The sequence below is a fragment of the Talpa europaea genome (assembly GCF_964194135.1).
Source record: "Talpa europaea genome assembly, chromosome: 3".
NCBI lineage: Eukaryota > Metazoa > Chordata > Mammalia > Eulipotyphla > Talpidae > Talpa > Talpa europaea.
The window spans coordinates 74,012,409-74,039,155 of NC_140069.1; the positions used below are offsets into that span (position 1 = coordinate 74,012,409).

Sequence of the window (26,747 nt, forward strand, 5' to 3'; positions counted from 1 at the left end):
AAATATTAATTTGACTTTAGGGTTTCATATTTTATGAATTACTGATATTTTTCCAGCTAATCTATTGAAGTAGTTGTGGTTTTTTTTCTGATCTATTTGACAGTTCTCTTTGTAAAATGGCTACCATTATCTGCATTGCTAGAAATATTTTCTCCATTTTGTTATTGAATCAATTAATGTATGGATTTCTTGTATAAATAGTAGGGGTTGTCATCTCCATACTTCAAAAAATTTACATAGTCTATTTATTCTTGAAGATAAACTTTAGAATATATTAAATTCCAAAAATAACCCTGCTAAAATGGTGCTCGGAATTTTGTTAAACTATTAGTAATGAGAAAAAATGACAACAAAATTTCATAGTTTTTTTTTTTTAAATGTAAGTGATACATATCTTGTCACCACTATCCCTAGGTATTTTGTAATTAATGTTGCTGCTGTTAACCATGTATGGAATCCTTCCTTCATTACATTTCAGATCATACAAGAAAATACTGTTCTCTATACATTGGTTTTATACTTGGGCACATAATTCCAGTTTTTGCAAATTTTTCTTAAAAGTATTGGTCTTTGAATAAATATAGGCAGTATTGTTTCAGTACTTTTTTTAGTCTCACAAATGTATCATTTTCATGAATAATCTATACCAATTTTATTCCCTCTTTTAACTTTCAAGTCACTCTCTCCATTAAGTAATTTTTATACCTGAATTAAATCTTGGGATGATCACAGAGCCTTTTGAATCCATTCTAAGTAATGAATGCATAGAGCTTTGTTGTAGTATTAATATAATTCAGTGCAGTCGAAGAACTAAATAATTTGATTCCAGTGTGATATTACAGTATAATTCAGACCTCCTCTGGAGGTTCAAGTTCTAGGTTACCTATCACTCTGATAGCTGAGAAAATCTCTGCTTAATTGCACTGATTTATTTTTTAATACAACTATTGGCCAATATTTTAATATCTATTTTCTTAATTATATTACATAAGCATTCTTATTTCCCAAACTATATTCCAAAGCCAATTACTGTTCCTTGAAATGTTCATAGGAGTTTGAAAATCAATGCTTGCTATATTCATACAGATTCACAATACACATTAGCAGATTAAGGTTATAAGAAATTATCTTAAAATATGAACTCTTTGTCTTCAATTTGAGCCTGGGCTGTCTCCATGACTCATTTTCACTAACAGAATGTGAGTGATAGAAGAGACATTATACAAGTACTACAGCCTACTACAGCTCAAGTACCTCAAGAGCCCTTGTAACTTATTCCACTGCCCTTTAAACTACCTTTCAAAGACAAATCTGTAAGAAAACCTCACTAGCTTGAAAGACAAAAAAGATGGGGAGGAGAACTAAGTCAATTTATGCAGCCAATCACCAACCAGACACATGAATGAAGCCACCTTAGTCTTTCAAGCCCAGATAACAACCAAGCTGAAGAAACCAGAAAAGTGTGCACCCCCTCCAAATTCAGAAGCAGCCAACCAACCCTAGGAATCATGAAAAATAATAAATCAGTGTTTCAATAGAAGGACTCAAAAGCTATGGCCCATGAATCATGTTTCTATACAGCCCTTAAGCTAAAATTGGATCTTGCATTTTTAAAAGTTTGAAAGAATACAAACAAAGGACATTACCTCACAACACATGAAAACTGTATAAAGCTCAAATCCCAGTGTCCATAAATAAAGGTCTGTGGGAATATAGTCATATGCATTCACTTAAATGTCTTAGGTTGCTATTTCGCTACAATGGTAAAGTTAACTAGCTGTGATGGTGACCAGATATTCTGCAAAGCCTAAAATATTTAGTATCTGACCCTTTATAGAAAAGCTTGCCAACTTGTTTTAAAGCAATAAATTTTAGGATGGTGTAAGGTAAAAAAGTATCAGGCTTTTCTGCCCTCCCGCCATTAAGATTGATGATGGATCTGCGGTCCTGAATGCACGCCTGTTAGCGGACACCTGGAGTAGGGTGTGGGCATGCGTAGATGGGGCTTATAAGGGTGGCGTCAGGGGGATGCCAGCAGAGCAAAAGCAAATTGCAGAGCGAAAGGGAAGAGAGAGAAGCAGAGGCCACGAGAGAATGCCAGAAACACCAGAAAGAGTGAAAATTTGCTGAGGGCTAGGAGGCCTCCCAGCCTCCTGCCCCCCGCCCCTGACACCCCTGCCTGCTATGTACCTGGTAAATTCCAATAAAAGCCTGCAAAAAACCACCCAGGGCTCCAGGACTCCTCCTTCACCTGTCTGCTTGGGTCTTAGAGAACCTGCCCTGTGGCCTTCCTGCCACTACAAACGGCTTCCTGCACCAAGAATAGTTAATTAAGATTCTAAAAATTTCAAGCTTTCTTAATTTTCCTGCTTATGGCTCTGTGTTTTATAGTTACATCTATGCTTGTGTATTTAAATTTGTTATTAATTTCTAGAACATTCCATTCATTGTAGCTTGTTTTTCTTTTTTGAAGCTTACTAAGATTTTCTTTCTAACCTAATCTGTAATTAGTATTTATAACTTTAACTTTTCAATAGACATTAGAAAAGACAATATATGTACTCTGTTAGTAAGACATGCAGTGCTATATTTAGTTACTACCTCCATCTCATTAAATGTACTGAATAACTACTCATTATTTTCTTTTCTTAAAAGATTTATTTATGCATACAAGAGCTGGGGTACAGACCAGAGATGCGGGGGTTAAGAGGAGTCACCAGAAACAGGGTAGGGAACAGTACAGGCAGACTGACTGAAATACACTGCTGAGGGGAGCAGCGGGCGAGACAGGATTGGTCTGCTGCGCCATGTGGGTCTCTCCCTGGCCGGCTGGGGATCAAACTCATGCTGCAGAGGCTGTGGACTGCTTCATCGTGCGGTGCCCAACCCCTTGCGACTCCAGGGAGGCCCTACTCATTATTTTCTTTATCTATTTTTTAAAAATAGTTATCTAAATTATTATAAAACAATGTTTGTCAAAATTTCTCTAGCTTTCTTATGGTTCTAGATTTCTATATTTTAGAATACATTTCTATATTTTAACATGTTTAAAAATAACATGGAGCCATCAATTACTCTTATTTTCCAAATACAATATATATTAACAGCAATCAAAGAAAGCAATGCTAGAATGTGATGTTCAGACCAGCAATCTGATTTTTCTTTTTTATTTCCCTTTATTAAGTTGAACAGCATACCGAGACTTAAATAAACTCAGACATTCCAATGTCTGGACTTTTCTCTTCCCAACATTAGCAAATAAAAACAGACAAACGATTCATGATAGGAGAAAGAAAATCATTAAGAAAGGAAAGTGTACATTTATAAATTGAAAGATTAAAATTGTGAATATATATGCACATAGTCATCTATCTAGGAATACATAAGCACATGTGAGAGAGAGAAGCAAGGAAGAGGCACCGACATTCATTTATTTTCTTTCCCTAGCCAGGACTATTGTATTCACAAAATTTCTAATTAGAGAAAAGGAAAATAAGCAACTATTCTGATTTCTGTGGAAAAGGCATTGATAAGAAGGAGATTCCAATTTGAGCCTTGCCCATAAGCTGTGTGATGCTGAGAAAAATATATTAAGGTAGAACTGAGGTAGGTTAGTCTGTATTCAAAGCACTGAGTAGCTTGCCAAAAATACCATCGATTGTCTATGTGAAGGCAGTCAGGAACAGCTGATCACCAGAGTATGCACCAGGATGCCAGACAGCTGGTGGAAATCAAAACTCAGCAGGGATGTTAGCTGTCAGCACTGGAAGAGAGGTGGAGTCAACTCTTACTAGAAACATCAGTTGATAAAGATCAAAGACCCAAGGAAAGCCTGTGCTGGAAAGCCAAAGCTAAGAGGAGATAAGAACCTCTGTGTGGGCAAAGCAGTTGCAGAACAGAACTGAGTCTGAGTCAAAGGCAGGCAGGAAACTGGGCACAGAGGGAATGAGTCTGGGAGAGTCTGAGGAGCAAGTCAGAATGTCAGAAGACCAAATGAAACTCCAGATTCTCTAACTAATTCAAAAGTCAAGAACAAAACAAGGTCAGCCAGAAAACCTGAAGAGCTGTACCTATACCCTTTCAAAAGGAATGCCTTCAGAGTTGTCTTTGTGGAGTCACTCACCAGACTTGAAGGGGGCTCTGATACTGGTCATGATGCTGTTAAATTCTAAGTTCTTAAACTTAAAAAGGGGTTAAGTTCAATGCTATTCCAAGTTCTTCCAGATCCCCAAGTGTTTAGGACTCTAACATTCTATAAATCTAAAAATATACATTCAGTTCCAATGAAGAAATGAGAGTATTAGATGTTTTACACAGGAAAACAGAATTTACAGGATTCCCTCCCACCACCATTAAATCCCTCCTCCTTTCACATATGTATAAATGCCCCACCACTACCATCTAATTCTTTCTACTAAAAGGCAGTGTGGAATGGTTTATAGGCCTCCTGGAAGAAAAAAAAAAAAAGCGTGGGGGGAGGGGTCTGCCAGGTCAGACAGAGTGGGAAGACATTCCATTCCATCCTGACTCACTTAAAGACATCATTTGAGTCTCAGTCACAAAGAATTCTCTTAACAGGTTGGAAAGAACCCTGGCTATGAGGAGCTTGTTTGGAGTTGCAGTGGCTCCCTTTGCCTGGTGGGCATGGTGCCCTCTATAAGCCAAAAGGATGCACTCTCAGGCTGTATTTCTTTGATTCTTTCCTCCTCTCGGCTGATTTTATAGTAACAATACTTAGCCAATTAAATCTATCTTCAAATAACCAACATTCAGAAAATGTACCACATAAAATATAGACATTTTACAAGGGACTATCTATTAGCTGATAATGGCAGAGCTGCCATGGAATGCCTAAGAAAACAAATGTAACCCTCACCAAATGTCAGATTCATTTATCCAAATCATTCCTCTGCAGTGGAAGCCAGATAAACCCATAATGATATGATTCAAAGCACTATGAGAGGCTAGAGAAAGGTTACAATAAACTAAAAATGTATGTTAAGAATATATATAAATCATATGAACTGCAGTCTCATAAGATACTAATAGGAGTCAGGGAAAAAAAAAAAAGGCTGGCAGAAGAGAATATTAAACCAACAAAAAAGTTTCAGAGGGAGAAAACAATAAGTTTCTCTATGTCTATTAAAAACATGAAGACATGGGAAAGTCAATGGTTGCCAGGTTTAGAGAGGGGAGGAATTAATCAGAGTTAAAAGAGACCTCCATAGTCTCTGAGTTGTGGCAAAGTGTGAGTAAGAGGAATTTAACTTCTGTGGTTCCTGACTGCTAGAAACCCTTCATAATGTTCTTCAACCACCTTAGGCAGTCAGTTTTGATTATTTCTCCATATTAATATCTAGTCTGAGAAAAAGGTCTGGCCGGGAAAGCTTACATTAAGGAATAAGATTCACGGCTTAACTTCACTGTGCTGTTTGAAACTTTAAAATGGACAAACTTAAACCACCAAAAAATAAAACAAAAAAAAACCTCTAATTGCATAATATCTAAAATCAGCAAACCATGTGAAAGAAAGGATTATAGTTCATCAAATAAAGGTTTATTCTACTCCCTTCTAAATGATATCATTAAGTGGTCACTGATCAGTCCTATCCATTCTCTAAGCAAATCTTTGGTTCACTGATACCTTCATAGAAGTAAGTGAAGCCCAATAGGGAGGCAGTACATAATATCCACTGACAATTTAACTTTAAAACAGTTCAAATTTTAAAAGATCAGATAAAAATAGGGATATGGAGCCAAGGAAGGAAGTGGTAGGAGGACTGAAATGGGGATTTAGGAAAGACAAAGGACAAGAGAGAGATGGTAGTATGAAATTAAATGTCATTACTTTTCTACTGAAAAAAAAAATAAGGAATTTATTTAACAGAAAAGTAAAGTCAACAGTTTCAGGAAAGCCAGCAATACCCATTAAAACTTTAACCATAAAAATGACACAGGAGAACTCATGGGTGTACTTTATTTAAGAGTTCAAAGACCCTGGCTAAAGCTTTTCATTGAGGCTATTAACACAGCATAGCAACTAAGGACACACAAGAAAAGTGTTTCATTCTTTATGAGGGTACAGCTATAAATGCAAGGAATAACTTAAGTGGAGTGTTCAGAAATTTCAAATTCAGTGCACACTGAGATACAAGTGTCTCTTGAAAAGAAATAGAATATAAACTACTAAGTTCCACTTCTGGTTTTAAAAAAATAAGAACTATTAATAGCCTTTATTAAGAACACACTACAAAGTTAAGTGTATCCCTAAGTCTTGTGTTCTATTTTTATTTTTTTAAAAAAATTGAACAAAAAAATAAAAAAATGAACAGAAATCAATCATTTATTTAGCTGCAACAAGACCACACAGGGCAACTAGAATGCCATGCTTTATTTTTACTAAGATGAAATCAAATCAGTACAATAACACTAGTTATATCATCCTAATCAGAAATTTATTGACAGTTACAAGAACCTGATTAAATAAAAATTATGCAAGTTAATTCATATAATGACTACAGTTTGGGAGAGAAGTATCTCAAAAACATGGGGTTAAGAATTTAAAAATAGGGACTCCCTGGTGGTGCAGCGGGTTGAGCACAGCACTGGGAAGCTGTCTGCAGCCTCTGCAGTGCGGGTTCGATTCCTGGCCAGCCAGGGAGATTCCCACATGACGCAGCAGACCTCTCCTGTCTCACCCGCTGCTCCCCTCAGCAGTGTATTTCGGTCATCTGCCTGTTCTGCACCCTGCTCTGTCTTTGGTGAATCCTCTTGCCCTCCCACGCCTCTGGCCTATACACCAGTTCTTGTATAAAAATAAATAAATCTTTAAAAAAAAAAAGAATTTAAAAATAATATAGGAGAACTTCAATAGTTAAAAAAGATGGAAACTATAACTTACGATTCTCTAGGATTGAGATTCTCCTAATAAATACTTGTCAGAGGAGTCCCCAAGCCACAGTTCCTGTATCAAGGATGTAGTAGGGTGTGACTGGCTCCTCTGCAGGGTCCCCCTGTGCCCAACATGACACCAGGCACCAACCAGGTCCAATATTGACCCCAGTATGAGCCGGTGGGAGAGAGGATGGATGCGCACCAGGGTCCCTGATCATAGCATGCAGTCCACAGATAGCCAGCCTGGCAGGTTCTGAAAATCAGTGGCAGTGCCCACCCCAGAAGTGTCAGTCTGGGCTACACCAAGGCAACCCACGCTCTGGTCACTTGGACTCTCCCCACAGCTCTGCTGTGGGGCCCGTTGCTAATGTGAGACCACCCCATCTCAGTGTAGGTTGAATCTGTATATGCTGGTGGGGTGTGTTGTTGCACACCAGGTTTGAAAATGGACATTTTCAAGCTTGAACCAGCACCAATCAATTGATTTTGTAAATGGACCAATCAAGCTTGAAAGGCAGGTTCCCTGAAGGAGATAGAAGTCAAGGTTTCAGATGACTCCAGACAGACTTACCTGACTCTGCTAGAAAGCCCTTCAAGACTTTTGCAGACCTCCAAGACCTCTAAGACCTTCATATCTGATTTCTGCTTCAAACCACAGCCTGACTGTTGCCCTGGCCTCCAGTTCCGCCTCCAACATCATCTGCTGACTGGCACCATTTGCCTGTGCCCAATGTCCCTGAAAGTGCTATACAGTGGGGTATCTGGTTCCTTGGCACTGCATTTAAAAGAACTGTCTGCTGGGCCTCCCCTGGTGGCACAGTGGTTGAGCGCTGGGCTGCAAGGCTGCCCACAGCCTCTGCAGCGCCGGTTTGTTCCCCGGCCACCGGTGAGGGCCCCACAAAATAAATAAATAAATAAATAAATAAATAAATAAATAAATAAATAAATAAATAAATAAATAAATAAACTGTCTGCTGCCAGTCTATGCCTGATGTCTCTAAAAGAGCTGTAACACTGGTGCCTAATCCACATTGCCTCCTGCTCTGGTGCTGACAGTGCTGACTTGTATCCAGCCATTTCTAAGAGCTGTCTACTGCTTCTGCTCCAGACCTTACCTGCCCACTTTCCCTGCTTCCAGTATGTCTAGCACAACCTTCTGTTGCTGTTATGTTCAGCACTGAGCAGTCTGGCCTTTTGAGCACTGCTACTGGCTGCTGTGGTGCTGACCCAGCAATATAATCTGTGACTATCTCCAGCTGCCACCATGAGCTAGGTCCTGTTCCACCACTTACTGGTATGCCACCAACTCTGGGCTCTTGATTAAGGGACAACACCATCTTGCACAAGCAGCCTTTGATTTGTGCTGCTGGATACTATGGACACTATCTAGAGTAGGACAGCTGGTCATGTGTGGCCTTAGAAATTCCTTTCTTTTTTCCCCAATTTCTCCATTGTTGTTGCACTCTGAGAAGGCTGAACCATGTCTTGCAGTTGTAAGCACACATGTGAGGACCTATGAACTAAGACAGCTCCCAGGTTTTCATGGTTTCATTCTGAACATTGTGGCATGCTGAGCACTGTGGTAGCAACTTTCATGATACAGGTATTGTTTTGCACACCTTATATATGAGAAATACAGGCTCCAAGCAGTGAAGGAATATATTTAAGACCATTTAGTCAGTGGAAAACTCTGTTCTCAAATTTAGGTTTTTTACATGCTATGATCACAATAAAAGCTACCTACCATTTCAAAGTTCTACTAGTTCACTACTAGTTTCTCTTCTTTTTATCCTGACTTAGCACTAGGGGATTTTCCTTCTTTCCATTTTTTGGCTACTTCTGCCAAACTTCAATAGTGTTATCCCACATTAGTGTATGCATTCGCTAACTGAAATAACATTCAGAACAAATAGGCACTAGTATTTTATGATGTATCAATGCAGGCTCATTGATTCCAACAAATGCAGCACCTGGAGTGGATACTGATATTGGAGGAGGTTATGCATGTATAGGGGTACACAAGGAAGAGCTGGCAACTTTCTGTACCTTCCTCTCAATTTTGCTGTGAACCTACAATGGCTCATAAAAAAAAAAGTCTAAAAAAAAAAAGTAAAAAAGTAATACTTTTTGCCCTAAGAAGTCCACTGTCCTGTCAAGGAGGAGGACAAGTAAACATAGGTCACAATTGAACGCAACAGATGCTTGGATGCAGCAGTACAGGGGTGTTCACTTCAAATAGACCAGGGAGGCAAGAAAAGCTTCCAAACCTGTGCTATTTAAAAGGACTGGAAGTGGCCAATGAAGCTAAGAAGTTTCATTATTTTAAGAAAAAGTAATAACATGTGGGAAGACAGAAGGATAAAAAGACCAAGCCACATTATAAGGAGTTGCAAGCAATTCTAAGGTAACAAGGTGTGACATGCAATTGCATATTTTAAGGTAAATAGTTTAAACTTCTCCTAAAAGCTATGGAAATACCTAGTGCAATGACCAAATTTACCTGATGGTACCAAAGTGTCAGATTAATTATTATATCTAAGCACCTTTGAATTTATAATCCTTCCATTAATAATACAAAAATGTTCCAACTCTCCAATATTCAGCTCCAACTCTCCAATATTCTGCACAAGTTTATTAAATTTTTTAATTTTAATTTTGGAAATGATTAAATGAAGTTTTTAAATAAGAACTTAATTCAATATTTGCTTAGCAAGTCTAGTTAGAAGAACCTGAACTAAGTCATTTAATATTGTATTATTTTAACATAGTAAAGTCTGGAAATACGTTTTCAATTATTCATCAGAAACTTTAAGAAAAAATTAGATCACTCCAAGCAAGTAAAAATTATTTTACTTAAGGAATTGCCATGGTACTTTAAAGGATAAATTTATCTAAAGCTATCAGTTTTATTTATGACAATGTAATGTAATCCAAGTCATTTGAGAAATGACTTCACTAGAAATACACTCATCTACACTTGCTTATTAACATATCTAGCCTTTTTTTACAAAGCAATTTAAATATTATAATTTTCTTTCCAACCTACATTTTCCTGTTTTTATGGCTTATTTCTCTTCCTATAAAATTACCAGAATTCAATATGTCCTCCTTCGAACTATCTTTCTTAGTCATCTGCCTTTTTCCACTTGTCCTGCAAGAGTCATCTCAGGTGGCACCACCTACTGGAACCCTTCACTTACTTGCCCAAATTAGAGATAGTAACCTCTTCTCTGGGATCCTGGCACCTGTGCATCTTTTTTTTACCCCAACCTGTACACATTACTTAAATTATTGCTTTGCTTATTTATTTTCCTAAGACATTGTTGGGGCAGTAATGGGCACAGTGCAGGTTCTCTATGGCCTGAGTAGACGAGGTAAAGGAGGAGAGAGTTCTGGGCCCTAGGTGACTTTTGCAGGCTTTTATTGGGATTTACCAGGTACACAGCAGGTAGAGGTGCCAGGGGGCTGCCAGCCTCCTAGACCCCAGCAAGTCTTCACATTTTCTGGGCTCTCCGGCATTCTCTCCTGGCCTCTGCTTCTACACTCCTTTCGCTCTGCTATTCCTTTCTCTTCTCTCTTCTGTTCTGCTCTTCCGTTCATTCTGCTGGAGTCCCCGAGACACTGCCCTTAAAAACCCAGTCTCTCAGCCCAGGTGAATCCCATCTACATATACCCACACCCTATTCCAGGTGCCCGCCATCAGGCACGCATTCAGGACCGCAAGGATCGATCATCAATCCTAATGGTGGGAAGGCAGAAAAGCCTGATACTTTTTCACTTACCCTACAACCACACACTATTCAAGAATGAAGAACTTGTAGGGGCAGGATGGACCCCAGGGCAGGTTCTCTATGACCCAAGCAGATGGGTGACGGAGGGATCCTGTTGCCCTTGGTGGTTTATTGCAGGCTTTTATTGGGATTTACCAGGTAGGTACACAGTAGGCAGGAGTTCTGGGGGCCGGGAGGCTGGCAGGCTTCCCAGCCCCCTGCAAGTCTTCACTCTTTCTGGGCTCTCTAGTGTTCTCTTGTGGCCTTGTTTTCTATCTTCTCGTCTGTAGGGTAAGGGGAAGATGTCAGGCTTTTCTGCCCTCCCACCATCAGGTTAGATGATGGATCCTTGGGGTCCTGAATGCATGCCTGATGGTGGGCACATGGAGTAGGGTGTGGGCATAGGTAGATGGGATTCACCTGGGCTAAGACTGGGCTTTTAAGCTTGGCGTCACCGGGATGTCAGCAGAAGCCGAGAACGAACGGAAGCTGAAAGGAGAAGCAGAGAGAACGCCAGAGAGCCCAGATAGAGTGAAGATTTGTTGGGGGCTGGGATGATTGGCAGCCTCCCAGCCCCCCTGCCTGCCATGTACCCATTAAATCCCAATAAAAGAGCTGCAAAAAACCACTGAGGACTCTGACTCTTCCTTTACCTGGTCTGCGGGATCATAGAAAACCTGCACTGTGTACATTCCTGACCCTACACTGTCTCTTTCGCTCTGCTGGCATCTCCGTGACACCCCATTATAAGCTCAGTCTCTCAGCCCAGGTGTACCCACCTACGTATGCCCACACCCTACTCCAGGTGCCCACCATCAGGCATGCATTCAGGACCATAGGGATCCATTGTCAATCCTAATGGCGGAAGAGCAGAAAAGTCTGATACTTTTTTACCTTACCCTATAGAACTCATCTGTCAATTCTGTATTTACAGAACCAGGATACACAGTCAGTGTAGGAATAAAGAATGGACTTCTATATTCTCCATTTCTCTTTTTCTCCATCCTCATTTCATGTCTTTGTATTGTAACTGGATACCTGCAAGCTCTGGGTGCCATTGGGTAATACAGTATAAGGGCAGGACTGGACACAGGGCAGGTTTTCTGATCCCATGCAGACCGGGTAAAGGAGGGATCAGAGTCCCTAGTGGCTTTTGCAGGTCTTTTATTGGGATTACCAGGTACAATGCAGGCAGGGGTGCTGGGGGTCTGGGAGGCTGGCAGGCCTCCCAGCCCCCAGCAAGTCTTCACTCTATCTGGGCTCTCCGGCGTTCTCTGCTTCTCTCTCGGCTTCTGCTACTTCTTTTTCGGCTTCTCTTTCAGCTTCTGCTGCTGTCCCCGTGACACCGCCCTTAAAAGCACAGTCTTAGCACAGGTGTACCCACTTCAGGTGCCCGCCATCAGGCATGCATTCAGGATCACAGGGTTCCCTCATCTATCCTGATGGCGGGAGGGCAGAAAAGCCTGATACCTTTTACCTTACCCTACATACAGCTTTCTGGGGGCTGAGGCATGTGGAGATTCCCCTTCCCCCAGCCCCAACAAGGATGGCTCCACACATGGTTCCCTAGAGCCAACAGGCCCAGCATGCTTCCCTGACCACAATATGGCATCTGGCAGTAGGATTCAAAAGTGGCCCAATTTGGTACAAGCTAAATGGACCAATCAGGTTCAAACCCACTTCATTAGTTAACTATTCAGATTAAAACATGGAAAATGGGGTGACTGCTGCAAAATGACACTTAGGATTGAAAATGGTCCAATCTGGCTTGTATAGTGGGGAATCTGAAACAGGTATAAGGCAGAGCAACAAGAGTCAGCTTGATTCATCCTGTTCCTGACCTCTGAAGAGAAAAGAAGGATTCATTCTGCTGCTGGGCTTTGGAGAGGAAGCATACATCAGACCACCTTTAAAGAAGAATTCTACTCCCAGGCTCCAAAGAGAAACACACTGAGAAGTTGACCTCCATGGGATTCACCAGACATTCATAGACTTCATAGATTTTGTAGTCCTCTAGACCTTCACACCTCCATAGAACTTTAGAGACTCAGTCACTGCACCTGCCTCTGGCCCTGCCTCTGATATCCCCTGCAAAGGAGCACTGTCAGACTTGGCCCAGTGTCTCAAAGAGCTGACTACAGTCTCTGGCTTTCCAGCATCACCTCATGGTGCTGTTGAGTCTATCATTGTCTGGTTTGACCTTCAGACTGTTGTTGTGGGCTTGTTCTGCAACCATCCCAGGCCAGGTAGATTCATCATAGGTTCAAGCAGCTTGAAAGAGAAACTTAGAGGGCCTCCCTGGTGGCGCAAGAGGCTAAACACAGCACTGTGAGGCTATTCACAGCCTCTGCAGCACAAGTTCAATTCCAGCCCACCAGGGAGCAACCCACATGGTGCAGCAGACCTCTCCTGTCTCACCCTCTGCTCCCCTCAGCAGTACATTTCAGTCAGTCTGCCTGGTCTATTCCCCACTCTGTCTCTGATGAATCTGCCTATACCCCAGTTCTTGTATGCATAAATAAATCTTTAAAAAAAAGAGAGCTCTGGAGTCCTTGGCATCATCCCCACAGGTTAGCGGAAACAAGCCAGCAGGGAGACAGCAACTTGGGACCCCCTGTGAATCTCTATGCGCTCTTTCTTCTCTTAGCCATTCTCTGACGCTCTCCACTGCACTCTGCACATGGTCTTCTGCCACTGTCACCCCCTCCCCTGGCTTCTACTGCTACCCTTATATGCTCAGCCTCTTGGCTCAGGTGCTCACACTTACACACGCCTACACTACACTCCAGGTGCAGCTGTCAGGCATGCATATAAACCACAGGTGTCAATCATAGATACTAATGGCAGAAGGGCAGAAAAAGCCTGATAACTTCCATTTACACTGCAGGGCTGCTGTAGTTTAACCTCATCTTACATGAGTGGCTTTTGTATGGGATTTCTTGATACTGTGGACACTAGGAAGAGACAGCTTGTCACTTGTGGCCTCAAAAACTCTTTCCTTTTTCCAAATCTCCTGCTTGTTAAACAAACCCTGTGGTTGGGCCCTGAACCTGAGGGCTATTGAGTAGTCTTGCAATTGTGCACACAGGTCACTGACTGGCAGTGACCTGTCACCCACCTTGGGCACTGTCCTGTTAGCACTGTTCAGTACTCTTTGGCATCTCTGAGCACTGTTTCAGTACTGTTTCACTATTATTTCTCCCCAACTACTAATATATCATTTCCATCCGCCTCTTCTTAGTTTCAATACACATCATGATTTTCAATGTCTCTCTAGAGGTCTTAACTATCGCAAAAATGCTGATCCAGTATGTGAGTAGCACAGGTTTAGGAGTATGTTGCTCCTAGGCCTTGCAAATAAAGGGGTTGTTTCAACAAACTGGGTTAGCCTCTATTTTATCTCCCCTTCTGTGTTTCAGCTGGGGACTTTTAAACATGCTTTAGCTTTGCCTAGTTTTCAGTCTTAGCAGCTGGGTAAACAGACTTTTCTGCAACACCCGGGATAAAATGGCACGCTCAAGAGGAAAGTCTTCCACCTCTAAATTAAGAGGAAAAAAACTTGCTGATGGCCATGGTTGGGGAATAGTAACACCTGAGAGCACTTGAGGGGAATTGTGTGTGTGCTGGCTGTGTAAAATTCAGCTGATGGCAAAAACATGCAATTGCCTTCCTGCGCAAGACTGACTGCTCTCCGAGAGTCATATCAAATTGTATTTTGCAAGAATAACAGAAGAGAGGTGAGTGACATTTCTGGTAGGTGTTCTCAAAAGAGTCTATGAATTTCATAGAAGAATGCAAGAGGAGTCACCTGATTCTAATAAACTTAAGTGAATGTTTACAATAAGCAAGGAAGTTACTTTGGGAAGTTACTCAGAAAGTTACTCAAAAATTACTTAGGAAAAATACCTTTGAAGGATGATTTTGAAACATAAGAGAAAACTTTTATGTGAATTTAGGAGACTAGATTTTATAAAACTCCAGAAATTGCTTCTTTTTTCACCTTCAGATATCAAATTGGATGAAATGAATGAGAATGTTTTATTTAGAAAAGGAAAAAAACAGGCCTTCCTTGGTGGTGCAAAGGGTTGGAACACAGCCTGTGGAGCTGTCCGCAGCCTCTGTAGCACAAGTTTGATCCCCTGGCAGGCCAGGAACAGCCCACAGCAGACCTCTCCTGACTTGCCCACTGCTCCCCTCAGCAGTGTGCTTCGGTCAGTCTGCCTGTTCTGTTCCCCACTCTGTCTCTGGTGATCCTCTCACCCCCTACACCTCTGGCCTGTACCCCAGCTCTTGTGTGCATGGGTAAGTAAATCTTTAAAAAATAAAATAAAAATAGGAAAAACACTATGATTAGTAGTCCTTCATCCTCAGAGCATGTTTGTAAGGTTATCAGCAGTATATTCACTCTCATAAATACCACTACTATTTTTTAATATTTATTTATTTATTTATTTATTTATTTATTTATTTATTTATTTATTTATTTATTTATACAAGCACTGGGTACAGTCAGAAGCATGGGAGGGTGAGAGAATTCACCAGAGCCAGAGCAGGGAACAGAACAGGCAGACTGATGAAATACACTGCTGAGGGGAGCAGCAGGCGCGGCAGGAGAGGTCTATCGCACCATGTGGGACCCTCGCCAGCGACCAGGGATTGAACTGGCACTGCAGAGTCTGCGGGCAGCTTCACAGCCTAGAGCTCAACCACTGCGCCACCAGGGGATGCCCTCGCTATTTTTTTTTACATATTTTAAAGATTGTGTAAAATAAAAAATATAGGTTGAAGAAAGTGTCTATGAGTATTAGAGGACATTATGCTGTAATATTTAATAGCAGATAACAGGCAAAAACATGGCATAGGGTAAGGTAAAAGTATCAGGATTTTCTGCCCTCCCGCCATTAGGATAGATGAGGAAACCCTGAGGTCCTGAATGCATGCCTGATGGCAGGCACCTGGAACAGGGTGTAGGCATAGGTAGATGGGATTCACCTGGGCCATACTGTGCTTTTAAGGGCAGCATCACGGGGACGCCAGAGAGAAGCAGAGCCATGAGAAGAGCAGAGAGAACGTGAGAGAAGGCTGGAGAGCCCAGAGTGAAGACTTGCTGGGGGCTGGGAGGACTGCTAGCCTCCTGGTCCCCCAGAACCCTTGCCTGCTGTGTACCTGGTAATCCCAATAAAAGCCTAAAAACCCCGGAGGGCTCCAGGACTCTGACTCCTCCCTTACCCCATCTGTTGGGATCATGAAAAACCTGCCCAGTGCCCATTCCTTCCCCCCACACATGGTAAACTCATTGTTTACCATACTATAGAAACGATTGGGAAAACACATTTTAAAAAATGTTAGTATGTATGTCAACCTGTTTAACCTATTAAAAATAAGACAAAAGAACAACAAACTATTAACAAGGACAATCTATTACTATAATGGTGTTGTAAAACAAATATGTAAATGAAAAAGTAATTTCTTAAGCATATCAAAATAAACGTTTTCATGGAAAAATTCTTAAAAGAAAAAAACTTTTCTAGAAAGTCTGTGAGAATAATGAACGTCTAGGAGGACAGGGGTTTATGTCATTTTGTTTTTTAATGCTGTATTCCTAGCTCTCAAAACAGTCACTGACACATAGATGTTCAATAAATATTTGTTGGATAAATGGGTGGAGACTGAATAAATAAGAATATACCACTGAAACTCCTGAATCCCTCAAATCTCTCCAAGAGAGGAAAGAACTTTTACTGATTCAATGTTGCTAGAAAAGATGGAACTCTATCAGTGTAGTCCTTCAAGACATCTCTTCAGAGAGGGGAACTCCCAGTTAAAAGATGAATAAGTTCTGGCAATATAACATGTGGCATGATGTCTAATTAACAACACTGCAATTTATGTATGACAATTGCTAAGACAGTAGATATTAAAAATTTTCATTACAAGAAAAAAATTGTTATAATTATATGAAGTAATAGATCTTAACTAAACTTATTGTGGTAATCATTTCACAATATAGGCATGTGCTGTGTAACTATGTTTGAGTCAATGTCAGACCTCATATAAGAAGGTGGTCCCAAAATTCCTATTGCCGATTGACGTCTTAAGAGTTTTGTGCAGGCCACAGCCTCATACATTTCCCCTTGTGCTTAATTTAATCATGTGTATTTTGTTCATCATGGCTCCTAAGAATACAAAATCCACAGTGTGTGTTGGGTTCGCACAGTGATAAAACCACCTAATCACAGATGATCAGAATGTATCACTATTGTTAAGTAAGAATGACTATATAACATATCAAACGGAGTTATGGTATAGACCTTAAAGTAACATTCAATCATTAGTTATATGCCAATTGTATGTGATCATCACATATGTGTGTCTCTTTGGGTTAGATAATAAACAGAAGCTGCTGAGGGCCTCCCCAGTGGCTCAGCAGTTGAGCACTGGGCTGCCAAGCTGCCCACAGCCTCTGCAGTGCCAGTTTGATCCCAGCTGGCTGGCGAGTGTCCCACATAGCACCCAGACCTCTCCAGTCACGCCCGCTGCTCCCATCAGCAGAGTACTTCATCAGTCTGCCTGTTCTGCTCCCCGCTCTGGCTCTGGTGAATTCTCTCACCCTCCTGCACTTCTGACTGTACCCAGTGCTTGTATAAATAAATAAATAAATATTTTTAAAAAATAAAAATAAATAGAAGATGCTGATAAGCAAATTCACTTTATGATCCCCCAAAATACCTTTATTTTTACAAGTTTAAGAAACCACTTTAGCATAAAGAATCAGAATTTTCACATGATTTGCCTGCCACCTACCCCTACTCTCCCTGGCCCTATTTCCCCTTCTCTTCCTCTTGTTCTTAAAGCTCCGTGTACACTGTCCTCTTTGCCACTCCTCAAACTCCCAAACATGTACCTGCTTCCTAGAAAGTTTCTTCCAAGTTAACTGTTATCTTTCTCTCTCATTTCTTCAGGACTATGCTCAAGTGTCACTTTACCAGACAGGCCCTCCATGACGAGTCAAAATGAAGTAACTGGACTCACACCAACTTTTGGCACTCCTCATTTTCCCTTCCCTGAATCATTTTTCTCCAATTTACTTTGTTTCATTCACTTCTCTAACCCACACACTCATTTTGAGCGAATAAATAATCACAGATATAGAAATATCACAGGTGCCATTTCAGGGAGGCAATATGGTATCTGGAAAGGTACAACATATTGAATCCCATTTCTAGCTGTTCATTATATGTCTAACCTTGCGATTAACCTCCGCACACTTCGGAACTGTCTTCTGTAAAGTAGGAATAATAATACTTACTGGTAAGTACTTGGCATCTAAAAAATGTGGAGTCCCCTCCTTCCTTTCTCTCTGTCTCATTTTTGTAGTTGGAAAATGGATGTGGCCATGTTATTAGGAAACAAGCTGAAAGCAATTCACAAGTTCTGAGATCTTTGTGAAATGAAAGGAACAGTGTGTTGAGCAGGCCTTTAGTAATATTGTTCCAGGCAACAACTAATGTTGATTCTGTTTGTGTTTGGTAGGTTGGATACTAAGCACAAAATATACACCTCCCTTCCTCTGTCCTCTGACTGGGGACCAAAATAGAAATGTTCAAGGATGAGTTCATGAAGATGTAGAACTGACTTCTTTAAAGTACAACTGTATTTAAAGGTAATGTTGTATCTGGAAACATTCCAGAGAGGGAGAAGATAAAACCAATTGAGAATGCAATGAGAGGAGGGACCTTATATTGAGAAAAGGTGGGAAGAAAAAGTCACATCAGATTATGAAAGACAATGGCGTCTAAAGACCAGATTTAATCCTATAATTAATACTCATGAAAAGTTTTAATATTGGAAAAACAGGCTCATAACAAAAATGATAAATGTTAAATGCTTGCAGAGACTTTTAAAAGCAAGCCATTAAACAGTGAATGAATCCAGTGACATTTGTTCAGAAAAACAAATGAAGGTTGCAAATGAATAATACTTTGCTCTTCCCTGGTCATCAGTGTTTGATCCACCATGGAGAAGAAACTTGAGCTGGAAGAGACTGAGGAACTCCATCACACAAGAGAGCACCAAAACATGTCAACACACTAGCACAAGAAAACATGAAACATGGCCTCTGGGCCATGAAGGGCTCTTTCTGTGGTCTTTATTTTAACAGCAGGAGCTATGATGATGTGAACACCCCTATTAAATTTTCTCACTTAAGACTGTCCTACTGGGCCTCCCTGGTGGCGCGGGTGGTTGAGCGCCGCACTGTGAAGCTGTCCGCAGCCTCTGCAGTACGGGTTCGATCCCAGGAGCCAGCAAGAAACCCACATGGCAAAGCAGACCTCTCCAGTCTCACCCGCTGCTCCCCTCAGCAGCGTATTTCTTCAGTCTGCCTGTTCTATTCCCTGCTCTGTCTCTGGTGAATCCTCTCACCCACCCATACATCTGGCCTGTACCCCGGTTCTTGTATAAATAAATAAATCTTTAAGAGAAAAAAAAAAGACTGCCCTACTGTCTTCTTGTATATTGATTCCATATTCCTTATTAAGTTTGAATAAAGACCTAGGAAATTTATAGTTTTCAAAATGCTGAAATTCTCACTTTTGTGTCCAATAAGTAGAAAGAAAAGGTGACATATTATTTCATTAATCCCAAAGAAAGAAAATGGAAGTGAATATGTAACAGATGCTACTAAAATTGTTTCCAAAGAAGAAATCTTTAACAGAATTCAGCAAGGAATAAAAGTGCTAGGACATCAGAAACCAATAATTTAACATTGTGATTCCTGAGATTATAAAAGTGCTGGCAATTAAATAACAAGGTGACATTTGTATCTGCCCAGGTTTTATATTTTTCTTGGGATTCACTCTTCTTGCAGCATGGCTGTGATTTATTTGGACTATCAAAGAGCTTTTGATAAGGTTCTCACAAGTGCCTATTATTGAGATTTGGTAACCATGGTATGAAAGGAAAAAGCCCTATCAATGAATGAAATGAATTAAAACTGCTTGAGAGGCAAAGAGGCAAAAAACAGAAATAAATGGCCAATTCTCATGAGGAGAAAGGTTAATGACAGAGGGCTCCTGGACTTTGCTGTAGAATCAGTTATATTTAACTAATGCCCAGGAAAGGAGAGCCCAATTCTCATTTCCCTGTTCTCTGCACATCAGTCCCACACAGAGCCCCCATTGACTGAAGAACATTTGGAAGATGGTGGAGATACAAGCAAAGTACAGAAGTGCTTGAAGTCCATGAATGAGTAAATAGGTAAAGAATATGAACTCATGTAGAAATCCCCAAATTAAAAAGAATAGAAGTAAAAATTATATTAACAAAATAGGCTTTTTGAAAAGACAAGATATGGCATTTGATAAAGTACTTCATTCATTGGCATGATGAGAACATTTTTTCTATAATGAAGAATAGCTCAGGTGGACATTTATCTGAGAAAACCACAAAGCCCATTTCCCTAAATAGGGAAGTATAGACATAGACCAAAATAAAACTGATAGGAAAGAGTAAATTATTTTTCTGGAATGCACTTGAAAAATTGGTATGTTTTAACATAAGTGTTACCTGACATGAATGGGGTAATTTAGGAGTAAAATACTCTTAACTCATTCACATCAGTCCTTTATGGCCCACGACTCAGTGTAGCATTTTCAAAACATCATCAACAAACCACACAGGCGGAGCTCAGAAAAGCCAACAAACTCAACCTTCCTGTATCTCAGTTTCCTTATCTAAAATGGGAATACTACAGCTGGGACTACATCAAATTAAAGAGCTTCTGCACAGCAAAAGAGACAATAACAAAAACAAAGAGAAACCCCACCAAGTGGGAGAATATTTTTGCACACAACACTAATGATAAAGGACTGATCACAAAAATCTACAAAGAGCTGATGAGACTCAACAAAAACAAAGAAAATAATACAGTCAAAAAATGGGCAGAAGAGCTAAAAAGAAACTTCTCGGAAGAGGAAATGCAAATGGCCAACAGGCATATGAAAAAATGTTCAACATCACTTGTAATCAGGGAAATGCAAATCAAAACTACAATGAGATACCATCTTACACCAATGAGAATGGCACATATTAAAAAAAAAAAACAGCAACAACAAATGCTGGCAAGGATGTGGAGAAAAAGGAACTCTCCTGCACTGTTGGTGGGAGTGCAAACTGGTCCAACCACTATGGAGAGCTGTGTGGAGATTTCTGGACCTACTAAACATAGAGCTGCCATATGATCCAGCAATTCCACTCCTAGGTATTTACCCAAAGGACACAGAAACATCAATTCCAAAGAGCACCTGCACCCCTATGTTTATAGCAGCACTATTTACAATAGCTAAGCTTTGGAAACAACCCAAATGCCCAAAAATAGATGACTGGATCAAGAAGATGGGGTACATATACACCCAGGAATATTACTCAGCATTGAAAAAAGATGAACACATGTAATTTGCAGCAACATGGATGGAGCTGGAAGGGATCATGTTCAGCGAAATAAGCCAGAAAGAAAAAGAAAAACACTGGATGGTCTCACTCATAGCAGGAATCTAGGAAACTTAAATAAGGGACCAGGAAAAAGAATAACTGTAAGAAAGAAAATATCAAAATCAACAAACAACTATGAACCAGAGACACTCTATGGGGGCTGGGGGGTGGGGAAAGGAGGGCTTGGGGTCAAAATAAGAGGGTTGTAATTGTATGGGGAATATAAAGATAAAATTTAAATAAAAAATAAAATAAAATAAAAATAAAATGGGAATACTAGATTTTTATCTCACAAGGTTAAGTAAGACCATGTATGTAGAACATTTATTATAGTAAAGGTAAATAAAATTAAAGTATTATTGTTAGTAGTAGTATGTATAATTTATGGAAGCCAAATGTATACCACAGATAAAGGACTTAATTTAAATTTTTGTTAGTTTCATATTTATGTGACTGTTATGACTCTTAAAGAACATAGAGGTGCTTTCAAATAAAGAAAAAACATAGCTTTGAAATGTCTTTACAATACCCAAAATTTGTAAAATGGAAGAGAATTATAAGTTAATCTAAATATGCCAGAAAAAAACACCACAAAACACCAAATAAATACTAATGACATAATTCTTAAATATACAAATAATAAACCCAAACTTACCGTGAAGATAGTATTTTAATAAGCCCTTTTCTATTCTGTACCCGAAGGTGATTATTTTTATACTTGGAGTCATCAATCAGTTCAGGCAAATTCAAGATCTAAAAGAGAAAAATAAATTATAAGTCTTTCATCAATCTGTTTATGGATGCTAGTATTCAGGGTCTGCCATTCCCTCACTAAGGTCCTTTCTCACTGGTCTTCAAACTTCTCAATAAAGGGATCTTGGGCCTCCCTGGTGGCACAGCGGTTGAATGCTGGGTTCTGAAGCTGCCCACAGTCTCTGCAGCGCCGGTTAGATCCCCAGCCAGTGGGCGAGGGTCCCACATGGCGCGCAGACCTCTCCTGCCGCCTGCTGCTCCCCTCAGCAGTGTACTTCGTCACTCTGCCTATTCTACTCTCCGCTCTCGCTCTGGTGAATTCTCTCACCCTCCCGTGCCTCTGACTGTACCCAGTGCTTGTATAAATAAATAAATAAATATTTTTTAAAAATTAAAATTAAAAAAATAAAGGGATCTTGAGGGAAGGGTCATGCACTTAGGATGGGTCATGCTGGTGAGTGGATGTCATTTATAAGAACTTCCTACCACACTTAAACAGGTGCCTACATGTGGAAGCACAGAAAAGGAATTATCAGCCCCTCATAGTGTGTCTTGTACCCATAAACAAAAATATAGGAAAGGAGTTATCAGATTCCCACAGTAAGTCTGTCCAGAGGGAGTAGGGAGAGGGAGAAAATCAGGTAAAGCTGGCCTAGTTCTGAGAACCAATATTGCAAGTGCACAACTGCACTTCTATGAAGCCCATAATCAACATATATCTTGTGGGTACCTTCACTTATTTGTTCCACATGTAAATAAAATAATATTATCTATCCCAGTAGTCCTATCCAGGATGTTGTACTAGGTGCTAAAATAAAGGAAAAGCATATACATTTGCACAAAATGCTTACCATTAAAACAATGTCAAATTAAAAGATATTCTTCCTACAGAATTGTCACTATTTTTCTTTAGTATGTCTCCCTAAAGGCATAACAAATAGAAAAGCTTTTATATACTTCCTCTTTTGCTCCTCCTCAGTAAAGGGAAAATCTATCTTGCAAATCCCTCTGGACATCTTGCAATTTTAACAAGACCATAATGAAAGTACCAAGTGAATTTGGAATGGGAAAAAACTTTCAGAAGGAATGTGTGGAGGCAGTGCTTGGCAGTTGTGTTGGAAAATCAGAAGGAGCATTTATGGGTTGGAGCAGACCATGTGGCCTACAGAAAGCTTCACTACCTCTATTAATGTATTTGCTTTAAATATAAACATTTAATGGTTTCATTTGTTTCCCACAGTTTAAATAAAATCAACCCATTAATCATCTTACAAAGAAGAGAAAAGTGAAGAAGATTCCCTGGAGTAAAGAGACCATCTCAGTAGTATAATTTCTCTTTCATATGTTTCACTTATTCATTTCCTTTAGGAATAATAAAGACAGCATTACTCTCCCAGATTTTAAAAAGCAACACCACATATAGTTCTCTTTCTAAAAACCTCCCTGTCACCACACCTGATCCCAGAATTGGCCTCACAGCTTGTTCAGGAATCAAAACCTCCCTAAGAGGGAATAAGTCATTTCGAGAAAAGGCATGTGCCTTCGCTAAATCACAGATTAAATTTATAAATCTAGCTTTACCCAAATTACACTATAAACCGCATAAAAAAGTCTCAGTGATTGCACTAAAGGGTAACTAGGTTGCCCTCATCTGTCTTTCTCTGAATTTGATTGGCTTTCTTTTCTCTTTGATAGTTGGTGAGAAACAATGGGTCAAAGTTTCATCATTCCATCTTTAGCTGTGCTAGCATTCAAAATGTTTCTAAAGAGACAGTTTCAGCTACTGTTACCATAACCATTCTTTAAGTGCTTGAAAAAGAAGCTACCTGAGATAAAATGAAACAATGCAAGTGAAAGTGTTTGACAAATTAAACACAAAATAAATGTGAAGTATTAGGACTAGGTACAAGAAACTATTCCCTCAAATAACAACAACAACAACAACAAATAACGCATGTGTTTGTTCAACAAATGAAAGATGGGGAAAAGGGAAGGAAGGAGGGAGGGAGGAAGTCTTTACCTAACCTTCCTTTCTTACAGATATATCTACTGGATACAGAATTCAGGTGAACAGTTCTTTCAGTCCTTTCAACATGTTGTTCCACTTCACTCAGGGTTCTGTAGTTTCTGACAAGAAATCTGCAGTCAGTTGAGCTGTTGTTCCCACTTAGATAATACATCACTTTTCTCTGGATACTTGCAAAATTTCTTTCTTTAGTATTCACTAGTAATATTTTAGTGTTTTGGGACATGATCTTATTTGGGTTTATTCTATTTAGGGTTTGCTGAAATTACTAAATATGTAGATCTTTAATTTTTAACAAAGTTTCAGTCATTATTACTTCGAAGACTTTTTGCAACATGTGCCCTTTCTTTTCTCCTTCTGGGACTACAGTGACATAAATGTTAGATTTGGGAGTATTGTCCTTCATGAACCTGAAAGTGTTTTATGTGAGGGGGAGGGGAGGGCGGCTATCCTTTTTTTCCTCTCTGTTATTAAGAATGAAATAATTTCTATTTATATATCTTAAAGTTCATTGACTATTTCCTCTGTTGTCACCTTTGTGCTTGTATTTGTTTTATTATTTGTTGTATTCAGTTCTAAAATTTCCATTTGGTTCTTCAGTTTCTTTACTGGACATTTCTACTGTCCCATTTGTTCCAACTGTGCTTATGATGCTCGTCGGAGCATTTTTGTAATAACTGTTTTAAAGTCTTTGTGAGTTAATTCCAATACCTATGTCATCCTGGCATTGTCATTTATTGATTTCCTATTCTCACACAAGTTGTGATTCTTCATAGGCTGACTAATTTCAGTTTGTAACTTAGGCACTTTGGATATTATGTTATGAGCCTCTGGGTCTTGTTTAACGTAGTTCATCTGCTGGGTCCACATTTCAAATCCCAATCCATATTCTGTTGTGTTGGTTCTCACATTGGTTCAGTTTTCAAAGCCTTTACAGTACAATTTGAATCTATCCCACCTATGCCCCACTTAATGGTCATGCTGAAACCTGGGCAGATGTCTATTGCTACCTTTGTTTTCAACTTCTTTGGTGTGCTTATTAGAGCCCTATCAGTGTATGTGTAGCTCAGGGGATGAGTACAGGAGTTCACCAACAACTTCAAGGATCCCTTTCCAAAGCTCTTCCTTCTCTTCACTTTCTTTCCAGTTGCCTGGGGCTTCCCTTTAGTTAGTCTACTCCCCTGTACACTTTGAGGGCAGAGTCCAAGCAGTAAGAGATTAGAAAAAAGCAAAAAGGTTTCACCCCTCTCTTGTGATCACAGCTAAACAATAAAGAATAAAATTCCCTTCCTCAGAGTTTTGTTTCCTGCTCATCTGTTGCTGTCACCACAGGATTGCTTGGGAACTGGGACATGAGAAAATGAAAAGTAGTTAAAGGAGGTTTTCCACACTGTCTCTGACATTAGAGCTCACTTTCATGTTCCTCCTGTCAGGAAAAAGGATATCCATCTCCTGCAGCTCAGCTCTGCTCCATGGTGCCCACTTCCAGATTTCAGGATCCATTAACTTCATGAAAGAATATTTGTAGGACAAAACTGGTAACCTTATTACCCATTTGGAGATACGAAATGGGTATTTGAACTCTGGTGTTCTTTCCTCAGTTCTCCTGCTACTATTTGCTTTACAGAGCCCTCTACAGATGATCCAAGAATTTTTGTCCAGGTTTTATCACTGTGCTCAGTGAATGACATAGGTAGATGTGTGTTTACTTCATCTTACCCAGAACCTGAATCTCAACACTTACATTTTATAGAGTGCACATTGTGATCCAGCACTATACTGTTTTTTTTATCTAATTTAGTGCTTACAATCCCCAAATTTATGTAGTAAGTTATGTATTATAATCTTCACTTTATCATGCAGACATAGATATTTAGAGAAGATTAAGTACCTTGCCAGAGGTCTAGCTGGTTACAAAACTCACTGTATGCTTAAGAATTATACTATAAAGTCCTCAGACCACCTTCTACAAAATCAGCTACAGTGCTTATTCAAATTAAAGTTTCCTATGTCCTACCTCAGACATTCCAATTCAACAAATTTGGGAAGGAGCTCAAGGAAATTTCTTACACATACTAAAGTGGAGAATCAATACACATTGCCTCCAAAGAAAAAAAAAATTTCGGTCTAAATGATTTTAAAAAAAGATATCAATGTACTTAAAATAGGAATATCTATCAGTGTTGGCACCAATCAACTTAAAATATCTTACATATGCTCATTTTTCCTACTTTTCTGTATCATGTTAAGGGACATAAAATGGAATTTGTTAGATGTCAAGGTTTACTTTATATGCAGGAAGATTTTTTGAACCCAAAGCCTTGAACACAATTTTCTTATTCCCGTTCTAACCCCTCACAATAAGAGCTCCCTAGTAGGGTCCCTCACCAAGAAGTGTTAGTCAAACAGTATATCAAATTCTATTTTCAAAAGAGATTAGGCAGAAGTGAATTCCATTCATTCATCATATACAATAGTGCTACATTTCTACTCAGGGTATACAGCTGCCCGATCTTTCATGATTTATCTTACTTAGAAAAAGGACATTTTTGATGGGCTCACTATCAAAAACTAGGAAGGGCCTCCCTCGTGGCACAAGGGGTTAAGACACAACCTATGAAGCTATATGCAGTCACTGCAGCACAAGTTTGATCCCTGGCCAGGGAGCTACCCACATGGTGCAGCAGACCTCTCCTGACTCATCAGCTGCTCCCCTCAGCAGTGTATTTCAGTCAATCCACCTGTTCTGTTCCCCACTCTGTTTCTGGTAAATCCTCTCACCTCACACACCTCTGGCCTGTACCCCAGTTCTT

The 26,747-nt window shown here is 39.8% G+C and overlaps 1 protein-coding gene across 1 annotated transcript in view; it reads right to left on the reverse strand.

Annotated features, from left to right (window-relative positions):
- Positions 1–26,747, reverse strand: part of SUGCT (succinyl-CoA:glutarate-CoA transferase) — a gene marked incomplete at both ends in the record, with an annotated part of 823,481 nt that overhangs the window by 450,070 nt on the left and 346,664 nt on the right. The window contains one exon of the mRNA XM_084229769.1: positions 21,811–21,908. Within this exon, the coding sequence (XP_084085895.1) occupies positions 21,811–21,908 (98 nt within the window). The remainder of the gene's footprint in view (positions 1–21,810; positions 21,909–26,747) is intronic.